The 21,605-nt window shown below is 31.4% G+C and overlaps 2 protein-coding genes and 1 non-coding gene across 3 annotated transcripts; 2 read left to right on the forward strand and 1 right to left on the reverse strand.

Moving 5' to 3' along the window:
• The first annotated feature begins 395 nt into the window (after positions 1-395).
• On the forward strand, positions 396-502 carry LOC142166665 (small nucleolar RNA R71). Its single transcript, XR_012697068.1, has one exon. It is a non-coding gene; the product is annotated as a small nucleolar RNA R71 (small nucleolar RNA).
• An 8,004-nt stretch (positions 503-8,506) lies between these two features.
• Positions 8,507-12,119, forward strand: LOC107810557 (U-box domain-containing protein 9). The gene is made up of 2 exons (XM_016635351.2): positions 8,507-9,234; positions 10,854-12,119. The coding sequence occupies exons 1-2, from the start codon at positions 8,929-8,931 to the stop codon at positions 11,934-11,936; spliced, it is 1,389 nt and encodes a 462-aa protein (XP_016490837.1). The 5' UTR covers positions 8,507-8,928; the 3' UTR covers positions 11,937-12,119.
• A 399-nt stretch (positions 12,120-12,518) lies between these two features.
• Positions 12,519-15,794, reverse strand: LOC107810558 (uncharacterized). The gene is made up of 4 exons (XM_016635352.2): positions 15,586-15,794; positions 15,283-15,492; positions 13,584-13,769; positions 12,519-12,870 (listed from the first exon to the last, which is right to left on the reverse strand). Exons 1-4 carry the CDS (start codon positions 15,592-15,594, stop codon positions 12,817-12,819), a joined length of 459 nt encoding a protein of 152 aa, XP_016490838.1. The 5' UTR covers positions 15,595-15,794; the 3' UTR covers positions 12,519-12,816.
• Between the last annotated feature and the right edge of the window lie 5,811 nt (positions 15,795-21,605).

Raw genomic sequence — 21,605 nt, forward strand, 5'->3', positions numbered from 1 at the left:
GGTAGTGGTGATGATCATGTTCTGTATTCCATTGGTTACCGATTGGCTGACTAATGCAAGATGCGCACAAGCCCCCATTGGTAGTATCTACGATGTGTACCTGCTGCTTCTGCCCTGACTCTTCCACCTTTTTGGTGAGTATACTCATCTGTGTCAATAAGGTGGCCATATTTTCAGCCATAGAGTTGGATGGATCTAAGGGCACTGAGTGAACCACTGGAGTGATAGATGCATTCCTGGTTGTCCATCCCGAATTTTGTGTCATCTTGTCGAGCAGACTCTGGCCTTCTCTCCATGTTTTGCTCAAAAATGCTCCACCAGCTGAAGCATCAACAATGTTCTTCACGCTATCTGACAATCCCATGTAAAACCGCTGCCCCAACATCAGATCTGGAATACCATGGTGCGGGCATATAACCAGCATCCCTTTAAAGCGCTCCCATGTTTCATGCAGTGTCTCCATTGGTCTCTATTTAAAACTCAAAATTTCATCAATTTGTTGAGCAGTCTTATTGGGTGGGTGGAACTTGTTATGGAATTGCCTGACTAACTTATCCCAAGTTGTTATAGAATTTATGGGAAGTGAGTTTAGCCAAGTCTGGCCAGCTCCTATCACTGAGAATGGAAACAATAACAGCTTGATTGCTTCAGGAGTTACGTTGGGTTGCCTTTGGGTTTTGCAGATAGAGAGGAAGTTCTTCAAGTGCTGCTGAGGATCTTCGACTTGCGACCTCGAAAATAGTCCCTTGTTCTGCAACAAGTGCAGCATGTTATTCGTAATTTGGAATGACTCAGCCTGTATCTGTGGAACTACAATGGCTGTGGACAGATTTTCAGCTGTGGGTTGTGCCCAGTCATAGAGAGCAGCCTCTGGCACTATTGGTACCGCTGGGTTTTCCTCGTGATCCCCCATGACTATTTCGAATTGTGCAGTTATTGGTTGTTGTTTTTTATTCTCGATTAGCCCGATTCAAGTCCTTGAAAACTTTCTCGGGATCTGATAATGCTTCAAATACTTCACCATATCTCGATGAGTTTCTAGGCATGCACCTGTGCAACCAAGTCAACAAACGTTAAAATTTCAATGTAAAAATTGGGTATAAAGAAAGAATGATTACAATAAGAATTTTTGTACTTCTTTCAATTGTAATTGATAACACCGTTAACTTCCCCGGCAACGACGCCAAAATTTGATCTCGCCCAACTATGCCTTATAAAAGGACAATGCGGACGTTGCAAATATAACCTGAGTATTTATGCCCAGAGTCGAATCCACAGAGAATTAACCTATCAATTACTTTCGTTGGACTTACTAAATTCTTTAGAATCAACTTCCCCAAACGTTGTGAATAACAGTTGATGGTATATTTAATAACTAAGATTGAAAGTCAATAAACAGTTGTAAACTAAATATGCTTAAGTTGTGAACAATAATGAGAAAGTTCTAAGGTAGTGATTTCCCCTATTGATGGAATCCCTTCTATTTATGTTTCATATAGATTTACCAACACATCTCTATCAACAATGAACACTCTTTTTACTGTGAATCTCTCTCGAGTAATCCCGATAATTTACTAGGCGCACTCTCCCGAGATACGCTAGCTGGCTTTGTTTCTTATAGTTCACTTTAGATTGCACCCAAGACTTCGTTATCCCTAATCCCGCCTTTAAACCCGCAGTTATAGATCCCTCTTATACTTTGGGAGTGATGTTGTTCAACAATTACCTAAATATGCACTCTCTCCCGAGTTATGCATACTAAATAGGCACAGCTAATTGAGGATCCTGTCAATTAACTACAACAAACACGTAGTTGAACAAAGAGAGATTAAACTGGCAAACTCTATTAACATAATCGAGAAGTTCATCCTTCAATAGGTTCCATCAAAACCCTAGACAAAGGATTTAGCTACTCATGACAATGGGTAAATAAACTATGAAAATATTCATGATCAAAATTGCAAGAAAAATAAAGAGAAGAAGAAAATATGATGTTTTGGGTGATCTCACACTTGTTCTTCTTGCCAAAGTACCTTCTAAAAAATTACATGCCTCCCTTGGACGAGTTTTATTGTTTAATATAGGATTTTGGGATAAAAATCTCGTGTTTTGCACTTCAGTCCCTCAATTTTTCGCTTTCTATCGCGGTCCTACCGTGGTCACGCCAGGACCACGGCCAACTAGCCTCTCAGAATCCGCAACAGCCTTTTGCCGCGATCCGACCGCGGTTACGCCGGGACCGCGACAGTCCATCTCCAGTTCTGGTTTTGCTGCCTTCGCGTGGTGCACTTAGCGGATATTGTAAGATTGGCCTCTTTTTCTCCGTAATTGATCCCAAAAGTACTCCATAGACTTCTTTTATTGTATATAGCCTGCAAAGCATGAAAAACACTAATCAGAGCATTTTGTTATCACTTTTTACCATAAAAACTATACAAGAAGGTGTTTCTTTAGGGCCTAATTATAGTCCAATTCACCTATTATCAACCCTGGTAGAAAAATAGACCACTTGATCGGCGATGGATCCGTGGTTAAACATGATTGAGTAGTTTGATTATTATTGTTTTTTATTTGCCTATTCATAATAGCTAGTGAATAAATATCATGTAATCATAGTTTTTACATGAGTAGTAGTCATTAATATCAATTAGTATTATTTGTTTTATGAAACAGTGTTAGTTCATTTTGATTAAATATAGGTTTAGTATTCGTTTTAAATAGTGCTTTACGACTCGAACTCAAAATTGAGGATGAAAAAAAAAACACTAACTCGACCCACTATATTTAGTGCCTCAACTGAAAGATAAAACTATAACTCAATATTAAAGTTGGCGTGAATTATGCCTGTTGAGAATTAGTTATCTTAGATTGATAATTTAAGGGTTATATTTATAAAGATGTTAAGCTACTTCTCGTCATGTTTTTTTTTTTTTTTTTTTTTTGTATTTGAAAGTTCAAATTATTTTATATTTATTAAAAGAAGGAAACTTTCATACAAAAAGAATAACATATTTATGGAAATTTTCAATTGATTAAGTCATTGAGTATTTTTTTTTTTAGGGATCTAATTTCCCTTGTGTTTCTTTACTGTGCAAGACAATTAAGGCATTTAATGTAAAGCATAATTGTAGTTTTTAAGCTACGTAATTATATGTATTTTAATCAGAGTTTGCTCGAAATTGAGTTAAAAGGTCATGGTTGAATCATTGGTTTAACTTTATTCCTTTTTCTTTTCTGTGAAAATACTAATATTTATTCGTATATTATTTTTGTATGTCAAATCATGTGAAGCAAATATTGATATCTCACAAAGCAAACTTAGATTAAAGTTTAATTGTAAAAATATTTATTTAATTGATTCATGTACGACACATACAATATTCAAAGGGAAGAAATTTTTCTCTCATTTAAGTATGTGTAAGACAGATGTTACTACAATTTCTGGTAGTAGTAATCTAATTAAAGGCTCTAGAAAAGCTACTATAACTCTGCCTAGGGGAATAATACTTATCATAGATAATGCAATATTCTCCTCCAAGTCCAAGAGGAACTTGTTGAGTTTTAAAGATATCCGCCGAAATGGGTATCATATTGAGACAATAGATGAGAATAGTCTTAAATATCTCATCGTTACCAAAAATGTCTTTGGCCATAAGAGAGTTATAGAGAAGTTCTCATCTTTATCTTGTGGCATGTATTGGACAAGAATTAGTGCAGTTGAGGCACATTCTATCATAAACCAAAGGGTTACTGATTTCAATACTTTTGTACTTTGGCATGATCGATTGGGACACCCTGGATCAATTATGATGAGATGAATTATAGAAAACTCAAATGGGCATCCATTAAAGCATTTAAAGATTCTTTTAAATAACGAATTTCCTTGCACTTCTTGTTATCAAGGCAAGCTAATTATTAAACTATCACCGATATAGGTTGGGATTGAGTCTCCTACGTTTTTGGAACGTATACAAGGGAACATTTGTGGACCTATTCACTCACCTAGTGGGTCGTTTAGATATTTTATGGTCCTAATAGATACATTTTCTAGATGTTCTCATGTGTGCCTATTGTCATCTCGCAACCTCGCGTTTGCAAAATTAATGGCACAAATAATTCGATTACGGGCGCAATTCCCCGATAATCCAATTAAGTCTATTAGACTTGATAATGCTGCTGAGTTTTCTTACCAAGCATTTAATGATTATTGCTTATCAATTGGGATAAAAATGAAACATCTTGTAGTTCATGTTCACACTCAAAATGGTCTTGCAGAGTCTTGAATTATACGTCTACAATTGATAGCAAGACCGTTACTTATGAAAACGAGGTTGCCCACTTCTATTTGGGGTCACGCCATTTTGCATGCAGTAATGCTAGTTCGCCTCAGACCGATAAATTATTATAAATATTTCCCGTTGCAATTAGTTTTGGGTCATGAACATAATATATCCCACTTAAGAATTTTTGGATGCGCAGTATATGTGCCTGTAGCACCGCCATATCGCATCAAAATGGGTCTTCAAAGAAGGTTAGGAATATCTGTTGGGTTTGAATCGCCCTTCATTATTCGTTATCTTAAAACATTAACGGGGGATTTGTTTACTGCTCGATTTGTAGATTGTCGATTCGATGAGGTATTTTTTTCAAAATCAGGGGGAGAAATTGGTAAAACCAAACGGTAAATTTTGTAAAAAAATCCATCATTATTCCATCTTGATCCACGTGTCTTTATTTGTGAAAAAATGTGCAAAAGATTATCCATTTGCAGAAAATAGCAAATCAAATGTCAGACGCATTTACGGATTTAAAAAGGATAACAAAATTACATATCCTTGCAGAGAATGTTCCAATCCATATAGATGTCCCTGTTGGACAATCTTCTAGTGTCATAGCTTATGAGTTAAAAGTACGCCTAAAATGTGGCAGGCCATTGGGTTTTTAGAAAAAGAAAAACAAATGATCAAGATTGCACTATAAAAGAGTCTCATGAAGAAATCCACAATTTAACCAATCTTGAGATTCATAAGGAAATCACTGAGCCTGAGACTCAAGAAAATAAGGAACTATTAGTAAATCCAATCGATATTGAGATAAATTTGAATCAATTGGATATAGTGGTGGATTATATCTTTGCATATAATGTTGCATCTAGCTTTGTGTAAGATAGCAAGGATCTTGAACCTCAATCAGTTGGAAAATATTGAAAAAGAAGTGATTGGCCAAAATAGCAAGAAGCAATCCAATCTAAGTTGGATTCACTTGCGAAACGTGAAGTTTTTAGGCTTGTAGTCCAAACACCTAAGGGCGTTAATTCTGTTGGCTATAAATGGGTCTTTGTATGTAAAAGAAATGAGAAAAATGAGGTACAAAGATATAAGGCACGCCTTGTTGCACAAGGATTTTCACAAAGGCCTGGTGTCGATTATGAAGAGACATATTCACCTGTTATGGATGTAATAACATTTCGTTATCTCATTAGTTTTGTTGTCCATGAAAAGTTTGACATGCATTTAATGGATGTGGTTACATGCTCACTTGATAATGAGATATACATGAAAATTTTCGAGGGATTCAAAATGCTTGACGCACATAATTCAAAGTCCCGGGAAATATTTTCAATCAAATTGCAAAGATGTATGGTCTAAAACAATCAGGACGAATTTGGTATAACCGTCTTAGTGAGCATTTATTAAATGAAGGTTATATAAATGATGTCATTTGTCCATATATTTTTATAAAGAAAACAACATCAGAATTTGTTGTACTTGCTGTATATGTCGATGACATAAACTTTATTGGAACTCCTATAGAACTCCAAAAGGCCATTAATTATTTAAAGAAAGAATTCGAGATGAAAGATCTCGTAAAGACAAAATTATGTCTCGGTTTGCAAATTGAACATTTGGCAAACGAGATTTTTGTTCAACAATCTGCCTACATTGAAACGGTTTTACATGGATGGAGAACATCCATTAAGTACTCCGATGGTCGTTCAATCACTTGATGTGAATAAGGATCTGTTCCGACCTTAATAATAAAAATAAAGAGCTACTTAGTCCTACGGTACCATATCTTAGTCCAATTGGTGCACTAATGTATCTTGCTAATACAACAAGGCCTAATATAACTTTTTTCAGTTAATGTTTTAGCAAGATATAGCTATGTTCCTATAAGGAGACATTGGAATGGAATCAAACACATATTGTGGTATCTAAAAGGGACTATCGATATGGGCTTACTTTATGGCAGTAACTGCAGTCCCGATCTTGTTAGTTATGCCGATGTTTTGTATTTATCTGGCCCACACAAGGTTCGATCTCAAAACAGGCTATGTGTTTACATGTGGAGGCACTGCTATATCTTGCCGATCGACTAAGCAATCAATCATGGCTACTTCATCTAATCATGCTGAGATAATTACTATTGATGAAGCAAGTCGAGAATGTGTGTGGTTGAGGTCTATAATACACCTTATTCGAGACAAATGTAGTTTGAAGTGTGACAAACTACCCACGATTTTGGATGAAGATAATGCAGCATGCATAGCACAATTGAATGGAGGATTCATATATAAAAGAAGATAGGACAAAGCACATTTCACCAAAGTTATTTTTCACATATGATCTTCAAAAGAATAGTGATATCAATGTGCAACAGATTCGTTCAAGTGATAATATGGCTGATTTGTTCACAAAATCTCTCTCCGACGTCAACCTTCAAGAAACTAATGTACAAGATTGGGATGCGAAGGCTCAAGGATGTGAATTGATGCTCTTATCAGGGGGAATTAATACGCGTTGTACTCTTTTTTCCTTACAAAGTTTTGTCTCTTTGAGTTTTCCTTGCAAGGTTTTTAATGAGGCAAACAAAAGGCGTATTTCTAAACATGTGTACTCTTTTTCTTTCTCTAGAAATTTTTTTCCCACTGGATTTTATTTTAATTAAGGTTTTAACGAGGCACATTATCTGTTGAATAGACAGTCAAGGGGGAGTGTTATAAATAAAAATGTATTTAAGGTGAATGTCTATATTTTAGAGAGATCTTAAGGTTTGTTGCTTGGTGGCTAAGTCACTCTTTCCCTATAAATAGATAAATTTTATTTCATTGTAATTCATCCCAAATTAATAAGAATTTTCTCTCTTTCTTTGCAATATTCTTTTTTATTGTTTCATTACAAATTTATAATTTTTTTTCCAGGATTTATCATAGATTTAATTTTTTCATAATTTTAAAAAAAAAATCAACTTGTTACATACTCCCTCCGTTCACTTTTACTTGACATGTTTTGACTTTTCACGTCTCTTAAGAAATAATAAATGAAGTACATAATTTATCATGATACTCATATTAATTGATGTATATTTTATTGAATTTGAAATGAGTAATAAATATCGTAGGTATTACAAAAAAAATTGTGTCTTCTCTTGATAAGAGTAAAGTGTTAAGTAAATATGAAAATTTATTTTTAATATACATGCCCAAGTAAAAATAAACGAGGAGTAATATCCACGAATTGTTTTCCAATGATGGATGATTCGTAGTCGACACTTTTTCGTAACTCTACAACTTTGTTAAGCATATAGGTCATTTCTAATTATGCAATATTAAGATATGGTGGGGTCATGGAATCTTATTTTATCTGTTTGTCGCCTGCTAGATGTGTAGTAGTAATAAATAATGCGAGAAAAAGATTCGAAACGTAGTTTGAAAATTTTCAAAAATACTTCAAAACTAAATTCTACTAAGTAAATAAGTAATAACAGTAAGAAAATAATAAAATGCTGCGAAAAATGTACAGTGAAGTATTTTTCAAAAATACTTCAAAACTAAATAATTGGCGTTTTCGGGGGGGGGGGGATTGGGAAAAAAAAAAAAAACCAATTTCCAATTTTAGTTTGAAATAATAATGGATAACCAACGTAGTCAAGAGGGGCGGTTAAAACTACTCAATAAGGTTGACACATTTGTTAGCAGCCTAGCTAAATTACTTGTCCAACTTGTAATCCAATTCCTACTTCATTTTACTCTTACTCTTAAATTAGATAAAAATCGTTAACCACTAGTGGGGTAAAATAACACTATTCATCTCATTTCGTGTAATCTATTTTGCATACTTATATATTTTATTAGTAGTAATGTTGGAAGAATATATTGAAATAGTGATTAAAACGTAAAGAAAATATTAGGTGACTTGTTTTATTTGTTTAAATTTTGGTAGACAAAATTATTCGATTTTTATACATGTACTGATGTAAGATAGTAGATATCTGATAAAATAGTCAAGATACACATAAACTGATTCAAATACTACCATCATAAAAAAAAAAGTCAATTAAATAAGTAAATAAATATTACATTAATATTTAAGTTTTGAACGGTTTAGTGGATTTTAATTTGAAGAGAAAGTGAAGTCGTGAAGCGGCCGAACTCTTGGAATGCGGCTATTCCTCAATCCTTGTGTGAATGTTATATAGAAATGAAGTATCTCAATTTGTGAGATGTTTCGTGTATCAACTGGCCTTTTTTGTTACTTTGATGAGAATGTGAAAGTTATGCAAAAAATAAAACTTTCAAAAATATATTAAAACGTCTCAATTAAAAAAGAGTGGCATGTAAGTCCCGCCGAATGATTATTCTTTATGAAGGATAATCATTTAAATTTTTATTTTATCTTATACCATGTTTTTAAACATTATTAAAATTGCTTGAAAAAGGAAAAATTGGAAAAGAAAGAAAAAGAAAAGGAAGAAGGTAGTTTAGGAAGGAAGAAAAGAAAGAAAGTGGGCAAGAAAGACGGAACCGAAAGTAAGAAATTATGTAACCACCACTTCTTTCTTTTCTTTCTACAGCTTCTTATTACACTGTCCCTTTCCGCTGAAAATTCCTTTAATTCCATATATAATAATAGAACTATTACTCTTCGAATGGCGAAAACCACCGTAGAGGGCGGAGGAGGGCTGCCGGCGGCGGCTAAAGAGGCGGCAGAACTGAAAAGGGAGTTGCAGAGAGCAGTAAAGGCTGTAGTTGAAGACGATGATTACAGTTTAGAAGTCACCGATCGAGCCATGCAGTGTTTATGTGCTTTAAAAGAATTGAAATTGAAACCTTTGAATTCAAATCCTTTGGATATTCGTAGCCTTTCTTTGAGTTTACCAATTCCACCCCATGAATTTGTTTGCCCGCTTTCTGGTCAGCTTATGAAAGACCCTGTTGTTTTGGCTTCTGGTCAGGTTTGTTTCTTTTCCTTCTCACCCTTTCATTTCAGTAATTTCTTCTTCTTTCTTTGTATTGCTTTGTTTAATTAGTCTATATATATATATATACTGTTTAAAAGTAATACTCTTAGTTTTTGTATTATTGATACAGTGTTCAAACTTTGTAGTTCTTGAAATTACTCTTGTTCAAAGTTTGGGAAGACGTATTATCTGTTCGACACACATCTCACATGTGTACATTTATTATGAGTATATATTGTCATTTATTTGTGAAACAGTTTTTAGATTTTAATGGCTCTAAAAAAATCTGACGAGTTATTTTTATTGAGATATTTGTCTAAATTCTTTTAGGGTAGCTAGAAAATAAAGCAAATTAATTTTATTGCTTCTTTCTCGTCCTGCCAGTGTCAGGACAAAGCAAACCTTTCTCTCACCATAACATTGTCTTGTTATCTACAAAAGCAAGAAATCTAGGTGGTACTTGTAGGATGATGTATGTTTCTACTTCTTCGCCGGATAAAAAAGTAAAAAAAAAAAACAAGAGAACAAAAAAAAAAAAAAAAGGAAAAAAGAATAAAACAGAAAAAGAATGCCAGATATATGAATCATAAATTGCGATTTCCAGATTGTTGTACCTTTTGTTGAAAGGTGTATATTGTACTGTACTCGTGATTGTTTGTGGTAAGTATATTATCTGAGGCGAATTGAGAATTGTAAGTCAATCTTCTGTGTGGTTTATATACATATCTGCTACATACATATAACTGTTCAACTATATTATAGTTCAAACCAAAAGAAGTGCCCACACCTAGGGGTGGATTTATAGGCAATTTTATGGGGCACGTGAACCCACGGTCTTTCCACAAAGTTAGATAGTTTATTTACGTGTTTTCTAAAATTGATATGATATTACCTGCTGGCACTCATGCTCCACGAAGGTTAAATGGTGCACTTGGTTGAATGTTGAGTTATTTACCTAGAGAAATAGGGATCAATTCCTGCTTAGTACATTTTTTCCTTCTTTTTTTTTTATAGTGCACCCATGTACTAGAAATTCTAGATCCGCCTCTGTCCACACCTGCTTGCTATTTTAGTTCACCCGCTGAATATCATGGTGTTCCTCTAGCCATCTAGGAAAAAAAGGGAAATCTGATATAGAATAAACGGTATCTGTTACTCTTTTTGGTTTAGGAAAGAGAGGGGATGGGGTTAGTTAAGAATAGCTCACGAAAAGAATATCTGTAAATCTTTTCTAGCGGTGTAAACATGAGAGACGAGAGAGGAGCGGAATAACAAAGCTACATGTTCTTAAAAATGTTGTACTTGGTTTCCACATAAATATATACAGTGAAATTTATTTGACAATACTACTTTATGTTATTCGGTATAAGTTAAATTGGCAAAGATTTTGCATTTCCAAATTCAACAAAGCGCAGAGTAACTTCTTGCCAAATTGCCTTCCTCTCAATGTTCTGTTCTGGCTCCTTCCTAATAATTTCTCTTGTTCAACTATTCGTTTTGGAAATCGTTGAACTGTTTCTATCTTTGTGATTACTCCAAATATTTTGATTACTCGGAGTTTACTAGATGGTTGTTTTCATTAAAAATTTAATGTACGTTATCGTGGTTTGCAGACATATGACAGGCCATTCATTCAAAAGTGGCTGAAGGATGGCCATCGTACGTGCCCTGAAACAAAGCAGGTTCTTTCCCATTCAGTTCTCACCCCAAATCATCTAGTGAGGAAAATGATTTCACAGTGGTGCCAGAAGCATGGAATTGAGCTGCCCGGCCCTTCCCATGATGAGAACCAGGATATAATCACAAATGCAGACCGAGATCATTTGAATTCACTGCTTGAGATGTTGTCCTCTAGTAAAGTTCCGGAGCAGAAAAAAGCTGCAAAAGAAGTTCGCGTCCTGACTAAACAGATGCCATCTCTACGGGCTGTTTTCGGGGAGTGCAATGATGCCATTACCAAATTGCTCAATCCTCTTTTGTCTGGTAACGTGAATACTCATCCTGATTTACAAGAAGATTTGGTCACAACAGTTCTGAACATCTCAATACATGACAGTAATAAAAAGCTAGTAGCAGAAAATCCTGTAGCCCTTCCTTTTCTCATTGAGTCGTTGAAGTTCGGAACACTTGAAACAAGAAGCAATTCTGCTGCTGCTCTCTTCACATTATCAGCACTTGATTCAAATAAGCATATTATCGCAAAGGTAGGTGCTCTCAAGCCTTTAATCGACCTCTTGAATGAGGGACAACCATTGGCCATGAAAGATGCCGCTTCAGCAATTTTCAACTTGAGCATTGTCCACGAGAATAAGGGTAGAGCTGTCGCCGAAGGAGCAATAAAGGTGATTATGAAGAAGATCAGGGGTCGCGTACTCATTGACGAGTTATTAGCTATTCTTGCCCTGCTGTCCAGTCATCACAAGGCTATCGAGGAAATGGGAGAGCTGGGTGCAGTCTCTTGTCTCCTAAGTATCATAAACGAGGACACAAGTGATCGCAACAAGGAGAACTGCATCGCAATCCTCTACACGATGTGTTATAATGATCGTACAAAGTTGAGAGAGATCTGGTTAGATGAGAGTGTCAATGGGACGATATCTAGTCTTGCTCAAAGCGGGACCTCTAGAGCCAAGAGGAAGGCGAATGGCATTCTTGAGCGGCTAGATAGATATGTTTCTCTTGTGCACACTACTTGAGGTTGAATGTTTTGGTTACATGTACATTCTTAATCACCCCATGTAAGTGATCTTGCTTCTTGGTAGATCTTATACAACTGAATTCTGTACTTGTAGGAAGATATAGATATGGTTCGATGTCCATCTTGAGTCTTGTAGATTACTGTAAAAATGATTTTTACAACAATAAGTACAGTTAGTTCCATTGGTTGCTTTATCTTCATTGTTCTTTGAGCCGAGGGTCTATCGGAAACAGACTCTCTATCTCTATAAGGTAGGGGTAAGGTCTGCGTACACATTACCCTCCCTATACCCCATTTATGGGATCAAATGGGGTTTTTTGTTGTTGTTGTTGCAAGTACAGCAAGTTTCATTGTTAGTACTTTGTTCTTTAAAGACGGATATATCCTGCTCTCGTGTGTTGTTTGTAACAAGTAAGTGAATATATTTCCAGATGGATGGTTTAGTGTTTTTAGGTTCAGGGTAGTGATGCCTGAAACTCAGGACAAAAACTGATCAGTCGAATAATACTTTTTGCTGATGAAGGGATGAGCAACTAGCAATTCCTTTCCAGAAATGGAGAAAAATATTCAATAAAGTGTAAGCAAAATGTTCCCTTGATATATCAAGGTTTAGAGCTTTTTATATCAATAAAAACAAACGTGAAATTAGTGTAGTCAGTATCACTTTAGCAAACAACCCAACGACATTTGATGTAAAAAATCATTCATATACTACCTATTAGTTCTACAAAAGGAAGGTTTCATCAGCTGATCGATGCTTTCTGCATAAATCTTTCTTTCTCAAGATGAAGATGGGAGGCCCTATTGTAAAATAGCTTCGCCACGGTACTGAATGATATTTGCCATTTGTATGAATATATCTCGAATGATAGATATACTTATGCCTTACAGGGCGGAGCAAGGCATCTTGAGAAGAATCCAAACATTCTCTTCTGTATCCATATCAAAACAATGAATTAAAAGAAATGGGTCAGAAAAATGCTAGTATTTAATTTATCACTGAATGTGAAGGTGAAATCACTCTCTCAATTTCTTTACGAACTATTAAGATACAAACAGAGAAAAATAAAGCTCGACTTTCTTGATAAGTCATTTTTCGGATGGTAGAGATGCAATATTAATGTTGACAACCTTCTGTTTGTTTTTTTGCGATTGCAATATTATTGTATGTCCATGTTAATGCTGATTGGTGATTTGACACATCTTGTCGGTATTCTTAACTATCACATAATTGGAGAAACAATATTAATGTGAATAAATTAAAATCGAGGGACTACTTGAATTTATTCTAAATTCATTATTATTATTATTAGTATAGCAGAAGCGAGATTATCTATGTCTGATTTCACTATCAAAAATTTGTAAAACTTTGTGCTGAAAATAGTAAAACGACAAGCTCGAAACAAGGAAACAGCCAAGGAAGGGGCAAAAATGTACCCATACTAGTGTTTATGTCAGACGAGGAAATTCAACCTAACGATTCACAAATAAAGGATAAACACATCAATTAATCATGCAAAGTGACAAAAAGTGTACAAAAAACACATACGTACTATATATTATGTATTTATTAATTAAATCTAAATGCCAAACACGAATAAATATTTTAGGAGAAGAGTAAAAGGATATGGGGAGAAAGACTAACTCGCTTATAGCCAGGAAGAAGATGAGGAGGAATTTTGTAGAGATCTTCATCCACAGGTTTGGGATTTGTGGGCCTCTGGGCCACTGTTGCGGACTTCATTGTAGGCCCACTATCCTTCTTTAATTTCTCTACTTTACCTGTCCATTTCTGCTCTGGACACCTCTTCTTATTTATTGCAGCCTTTGTCTGCACTTACGACTTTATTATTCAATCTACAGTAATGTAGTTTCACATGAAAAAAAAATGAGAATTCATTTAGTCAACTTAACTAATTTGGGATTGAAACCTAGTTAAATCAATTCTCTCCCTTTCTTTTCACATTACTCTCCAATCTTTAGAACAGCATATTATATTTCACATGGTAGACGGTCCACGAGACAGTTGCTGAACATGCTGTACATATTTGAATAATTGACGTTCTGCCTAAAAATACATACTATAATAAGTACTAAGTTCGAGGCAAATAATAATGGAGCTAAAAAGTCAAGCATCAAATCTTGACTTTACAAGTCCAATGTTGAAATTGGGTTGAGTTTGTTGGAAGCTTTGCTACTTCCAATGACTCTTTGAGGAACACGAGTTCTAAGATTCAAAGAACCCCATTTTCTTATACCCGAGATAATTGTACAGACAAAATTCTTGATAATAGTCTTGTCTTTCCAATATTTTTTAACTGCTATTTTAAGTATTATATAAAATATATATAATAAAGTATTGTTATGAAGGATGATTGTTACTGAGAGGTCTAATTGTATTTTACGTCTAATTGTATTTTACGTCACCGGGGCTACTACATTATAATGGGTTTAGAAGTACACAATTTCGTCCCAAAAATTTGAGCAGACTATCACGAGCGGATATAGAAGGTTGACTACGGGTTCAATAACTTTTCACGCGGAGCAAAAATTTATATGTAAAAAATTCCTTAAAATTATAAAAATAGTAGATATGAACTCATAACTTTAAAAATATAATGGATTCAATGCTAATATCTTATAAATTGAACTCATAAAATATAAATCTTGGATCCGCCTCTGATCATGAGTCATGATTATAGCATATTAATATTCTATGCTCCAATTATTAATCATTTTAGCGAATTTTGAATTTATTTTTATTTTATGTTTTAGAAAACCACAAAGTTTATTAGTATATTATTTTTCAAATATGTTCTTAGTATTTCAATTAATAAAGTGCTAATTAAGTGATAAATTTAAGTGAAAGGTAAAGGTATACACAAATACTCTTATCAATAAGGGTACTAAATGTCTTTTTCTAAAAAATATGTAAAAATCTTAAAAGACGAATAATATGGATTGAAAAGTTTTTTTCTTTCGGTTTTTGAATTCTAACTTGTTCAATAATACTGAAATAGTAAGCTTTAATAAAATTGAAATTTCTGTACCGTGTACTCTCCAACGATTGAAAGCTTATTTTCCACAAACTATCATAAGGATGAGGAATCACGATAGTCCAACTAGTTGGTTATTTGAACTTCACTTTGTTGGTGGGATTCAACTTTCCATATTTGTAATCCTCTTCCATTGCCTTGTGTAAAATAAAATTAATACTATAAAAAAAACTAGCACAAGAATCATCGTACTTTAAATTAGTTCATTTATTTATATATATAAACAAGTGTAAATATAAATACGCACATCTCCAAGATTCTAAAATGGCAAAAATTAAGAAGACTGACCTTTCTTTGAGGAGCATTAGGGATAGCATAAAAGTGAGGTTTGTGGAAATGAAGAGCATAAAGGTCAGTATTATTTTCTTCAAGTGATGAATGGCAGCTATGGCGGATCAACCCTGCTTGTCTTGCACACTCGAAATACTGTGTAATTGGCATCTCATTTGCATTATCCCAATCTCCAAATACTGGAATTTGTCCACTTCTTTTACACTCCTTTAATACATTATATCCATTACATGTGTATAGAACAAAAAAAATGCTTTCAAGAAATTGCACCATATATATATATACAGAAGAGGAACTTACCATTTCCATAATTTGTTTGGTCCAGAGACAGGAAAATTGATGAAGTTAAACAAAGGAAAGGGGAGGAAATCTTGGAGAAATGATGTTTCTTGTTCTTATTAAGCTACAAGTGAAAGATGAAGTCTAGTTGAGTGGGTTGTTTAGGTGAATTGGTGGGGTATATATGGAGCTCTATCTATCTATATAGGTTCATTAAGTTAGGTAATAGCATAATCTACACTTTTTAAAGGTCAAGCAAAGGTTTCCAACTTTAGGAGAATTAATGGAAACACCTTCCGCCAAACTTTGCACTTTCAATATATTAATAATTAAAATAGGACTTGAAAAATACTAAAGTATGACACAATGTCATACCTTTCGTTTTCACTACGAAACTGAAAATTTCTATGGTACATTTATCGTTAAGAATTCAATTAGTATCAGTACCCGCGCGATGCGCAGATATAAACATGTGATTTGAGTTATTTGATTTATGTGCAAATAAATTTAAAATATTAATCTTTCAGATAAAATTTATATATAATCATTAAATAAATATTTTAAAAAACACAGAAATTTCTCAAATCTCTTAAAATTACCCATAATTTTTTGTCCGTATTGCATTACCCATAACTTAAAATTATCATATTCTTGCCCGTTACTTCCATTATAGTACATTATAAATAAAACTAGGTTTTTTCTTTTCTTGTAGCAATTCTTTTATTTAATTTTATTCTATTGTTCATATTAATGTTTAAATTTATCATATTTTTTATAGTACCTATATTTTTATCTTTATAATTAATTAAGATAGAGGCGTTGTTTTTATCTGTCAATTTATTTATTTTTTAAATTTTATTAATTAAGATAGGACAGACAATATCTTTAAAATAATATTCACCGTCTTTTCATTTAGATTAAAAAAATTAAATTTATATTAAGTATTAGTATTAATATTATTTTAAATTGTCAAGTGGTTTTATAGTAGTTTGTCACTTGCCTTAACCACAATGCAAATTTTATTCGTTATTATTTAAAATACTTTCTTTTCTCAAAAATCAAATAAGGCTTATCCTTCCAAATATTTCTACCCTCCTTTTAATATATATATTATCTTTTTCTTTTAATTTTTTTAATTCTATTTATCATATTAATGTTTAAATTTATCGTATTTTTTATAATACCTATATTTTTATCTTTATAATTAATTAAGATAGAGGCGTTGTTTTTATCTTTCAATACAATTCTTTTTAAATCTTATTAATTAAGATACGACAGACAATATCTTTACAAAAATATTCACTTTCTTTTTATTCAAGTTCGTAAAAATATATTTTAATTTAATTAAGTGTTAGTATTAATATTATCCTAAATTGCCAAGTGGCTTTATAATAATTTATCACTTGGCTTAATCACAATGCAAATTTTATTCATTTATATATATATAAAATACGCACACACATATTCTCTTGGAATTTCGTTTATAAATATTTCAGTTTTTCGAGAAGTTAACAATATTGCAAAAATTCAATGTCAAATTAGGAAAAAGCACGTATGCTTCAAAAAAAACTTCTTTCGATGTTACCCTTTCAAATATATAGTTCTTGAAAATAACCCTTTTAAATGCCTAAAATTTAAGCGGCAAGGTAGTTTTAAATAGGATTTACAATATCCCATAACTTTAGGCATTTATTAGTCCAATTAAAAATGAAGATTTTCCAAATCTTCGAATGTGATACAAAATTAATACATTATATTTTCTTCTTATCCTTTTAACTTTATCCTAAGTCTTTCCTAAATTCTTATTTATTTTGTCTTACTTTTTTCTTATTCTTAAGACGCCGCTTTATTTTATATTTTAACTCACTCCAAAGTATAAATAGTCATATTCCATTTACGTCTTTTTATATTTTTTATTTTGTTTCTATTATAGCTTTTTAATTAATTTTTCATCTCCATATTTCTAGTTAATATATAAGAAAACCTATGAGTGGATCAATATATAGATATAAAATATAAATATAGATGTAGATACTAATATACATATACATATACATATACATATAAATATAGATATATAGATTAGATTTGTCTAAGATCTATTTAGATTATGTATAAGATTAATTCAACTACTTCCATTAATTATGTTTCCATTAATAATTTCTAATTATTAATGTTGTCTTTAAATTGCCAAGTGGCTTCTTTTTAGCTTGCCACTTGGCTTAACCACAATGCATACTATCCTCTTTTTAATATAATACTAGTATTAGTACTCGCGCGATGCGCGGACACAAATATCAAATTATAATTCGAGTTATTTGAATTACCTTAAAATTTAAAACTTCCAAATAATATGTTTCTTTTTATTTATATTTTTATTTTATATCTGTAACAATCCAACTCCTTGATTTATTAATTGTATTTTATTTTGTAGTCAATATTAAATAATACTAAACATATCACGTTTGTGATATGTCTTGTTTGAGCATATTGTTTAACAAAATTCTTACTACCACTTTATGTTTCACCGCAAATTCGAATAAGTCTTATCCTTCTACATTTTCACCCAAACCAACTCTTTCTTTAATCTTTGCTTCTAGTTATTGCATTATCTATTACTTAATAATGTTATATTCATGTAATCTTTTATTAGCTTACCAATTGACTTGATATCTTGCTTATTGCCCTTTTGATAAACATATATAAATATAATTTTTTTATTCCTAAAAGTTAATTTATTTTTATACTTTTATCCTCTTACTTGGAACTCTTTTTTCATTTAAATCTTTCAATAATATTTTTGAGTATTATTTAATTATTTAATTTCCTTATACTTAATTAATTCAAAGTATAAATATTCTCACACTATCTCTATTTTCCTCTTTATACATCCTCTTCCCTACTATGAATTTTTAATTAGTTTTTTACATTAATATTTTACCAATAAATAAAATATATAATATCAAGTTTTATTTTAAGACTTTGAATTAGTTTAAAATATTAATAGATAAGTTTTTTCTTATTATATTTTAAATCTATTAAATTTTCTTATAATTTTTTGTATCATGTAATTAAATTTTCTTTCTCTTTTAACGTTAGGATACAAATTAGACTTTAATTTTCGTTCATAAAATTACCCACATGAGATATTTATTTTTTATTTCCTTAGTTTTAATTTGTTATCCAATTTTTAGTTTTTTATCTAGTAAAATTTTAATTTTATAGTCCTATCCATAGTTTGAGCATTTTCACCATAATTTTAATCTAAATCTCAAGTTCAAATCGTCTTTTTCTTCTATTTCTAATATTAAATATTTTTAAATTTTTGATTATTGCTATTAAGTTACTTAATATGTAGTATTTTATTTTCTTATGTGGCTTTCATTAACATGCCTCTTTATTTAATATCATAATCTATTTATATCATTTAATATTATTATATAAATCGATTTATGATTTTTTAATATTGAAAAAAATATTTATTTTATTTAAAATTAATACTCAAAATTATTAAATAGTTTAAATTCATTAATAATATTTTTAAGCATTATATATTTACTTTATTTTTTAAACTAATTCTTAATATAAATAACCTCGCATTATCTCTAATTTATTAATATTTTAATATTTTTTAATTTTTTAATCTATTAAACTTCAGTTATATGGCCTTATCCACATCAAGACCTTTTTTATCATACTTAAAAAACTTTTTTATTTCAAATTTAAATAAGTTTTATCCTTTTTTGTTCTTTATGATAGAAATTTTAATTTTTTCTTTGTTTGTTTCTTATTTTGCTATTGTATATTCAATACTTAATATTATTAACGTTGTCATGTGCTTTTTATTAGTTTACTTGAATTTAATGTCCACTTTTATCACATTTATTTTAATATAAAATAAATAATAAATAAAAATTATTTCAATAGTAACTTTGACTCTATTGCTCATATTCTTAAATATGATTTTTCTTATCATATTAAAAAAAGTCCCATCTCAAATTCAAATATATCTTATTCTTCTATTTTCTCCATTAGACCACATTTTCAAAAATCATCTTATACTTTCAAACTTAACCTAGCAATACTCAATTCAAATATTAATCGTAAAAACTCTAATTGTTTCAGCAATATTTTCGCTATTATTTAAAAAAATATTTATTTGTCCGAATTGTAAACATTAATATAACCTCATTAATTTTTTTATATATATATATATATATATATTTATTTAATTAATTCTTTCTTAAAAAAGAATACCTACCATAACTGAATTATACACAAAATTTAATTAAAGATACCTATAGTAATGTATATTGTTCACAAATAAGGTCAGATACAAAGTTTATACTAAATAAAAAATTATTATTCCAACTTAACATTAATGTGTAAGATACAAAATAAACATTTAATTAATTCTTTCTCAAAAAAGGATACCTACCATAATTGAATTATACACAAAATTTTAATAAAAGATACCTATAGTAATGTATATTGCACCCAAATAAGGTCAGATACAAAGCTTGTACTAAATAAAGAATTATTATTTCAACTTAAACTTAATGTGTAAGATACAAAATAAAAATTTATTTGATTCTTTCTAAAAAAATGATACCTACCATAACTGAATTATACATAAAATTTTAATTAAAGATACATACAGTAATGTATATTGTACCGAAATAAGGTCAGTTACAAAGCTTGATCGATTAATTAAAATTCGTCCCTATCATAATTTATTTCGTCCCTACCATAATTATACAAAAAAAATGTTAACTAAATTATACTACTAATAGAGATTTGTATAATAATTAAAAAATAATTCTTATTGAACTATTACTTCCATTAATTATGTTTTTATTTATAATTCAAATTTTTAATATTGTCTTAAAATTGTTAAGTAATTTTTTTTAGCTTGTCATTTGGCTTAATCTCATACTTCACTACGGTTTCAGTTTTAATGATTACTAGAGTTTGAACTCATGGAGCTAGTGCCACAAAACACGAAAGTGACTAGCTTTCTTTTTTCAGCATAGATTATCAATTCAGACCTACGCTAGCAATTTGTTCTATCAACAAAATGTAAGACGTAATAACTAACTTGGACTAAAATCCCCTTAAACATTACATAAGTATATGTTGAACTTGTAGTAATATTAATTGGAGTATTGTCTAAATTAATAAATTTACATTTATCATTCAAAAATTGGTAAACGATTAACTCTCACTAATGGACAAAAAGAGGAGCTACTAAGTAGTATTACCTCTGTTCCAGTTTATGTGAACCTATTTCTTTTTTGGTCCGTTCCAAAAACAATGATCCCTTTCTAAATTTGGTAACAATTTAACGTAAATTTATAAGTCTACCCTTAATGAGAAGCTTTTATAATCACACAAATACTCTGGGCCCCTTTATGACTTGTTTAGGACCACAAATTTCAAAAATTTTCATTTTTTTCTTAAACTTCGTAACCAATCAAATATGTTCACATAGATTGTAACCGGGTGAGTAGTACAATATAATGAATTGAAAACTCCAATTATAAAAGTATGGTCGACAAGAAAGGAGTGGAAGGTAGCATACAAGAGAAAGAAAGGACAAACAGACTGTCAGTCTTAACGTGCATGTGAACAGTGGACTCCTTTCCATTGTCAAATTAAGGGTGAGGCTGAAAAGTAACTTTCTGGGAACTGTCGTTGACAATGTCTATGCCTCGGTGCACCCATACCGGAGTTGATCAATCTAATAGCTTGTTTTGGCATCTTCTGAGGCAAAAGCACTTTTTTTTAGGTCAAAAGTATTTTTTTTTTCTTTCTAAAATTAAGGTACTAAACTTTTGAAAGGAAAAAAATGTATTTTTGGAGAGAAGCAGAAGCAGTTTTGGAGAAGCAGAAAAAAGTAGCTTATCTTCAAAATCACTTTTGAGAAAAATACACTTAGAAGTAATTTTTTAAAGCTTGGCCAAATGCTAATTGCTGCTCAGAAGTGCTTTTCAAATTAATTAGCCAAACATAAACTGTTTCTCACCAAAAATACTTTTGAA

This window comes from Nicotiana tabacum, chromosome 11 (genome assembly GCF_000715075.1).
Source record: "Nicotiana tabacum cultivar K326 chromosome 11, ASM71507v2, whole genome shotgun sequence".
Lineage (NCBI taxonomy): Eukaryota > Viridiplantae > Streptophyta > Magnoliopsida > Solanales > Solanaceae > Nicotiana > Nicotiana tabacum.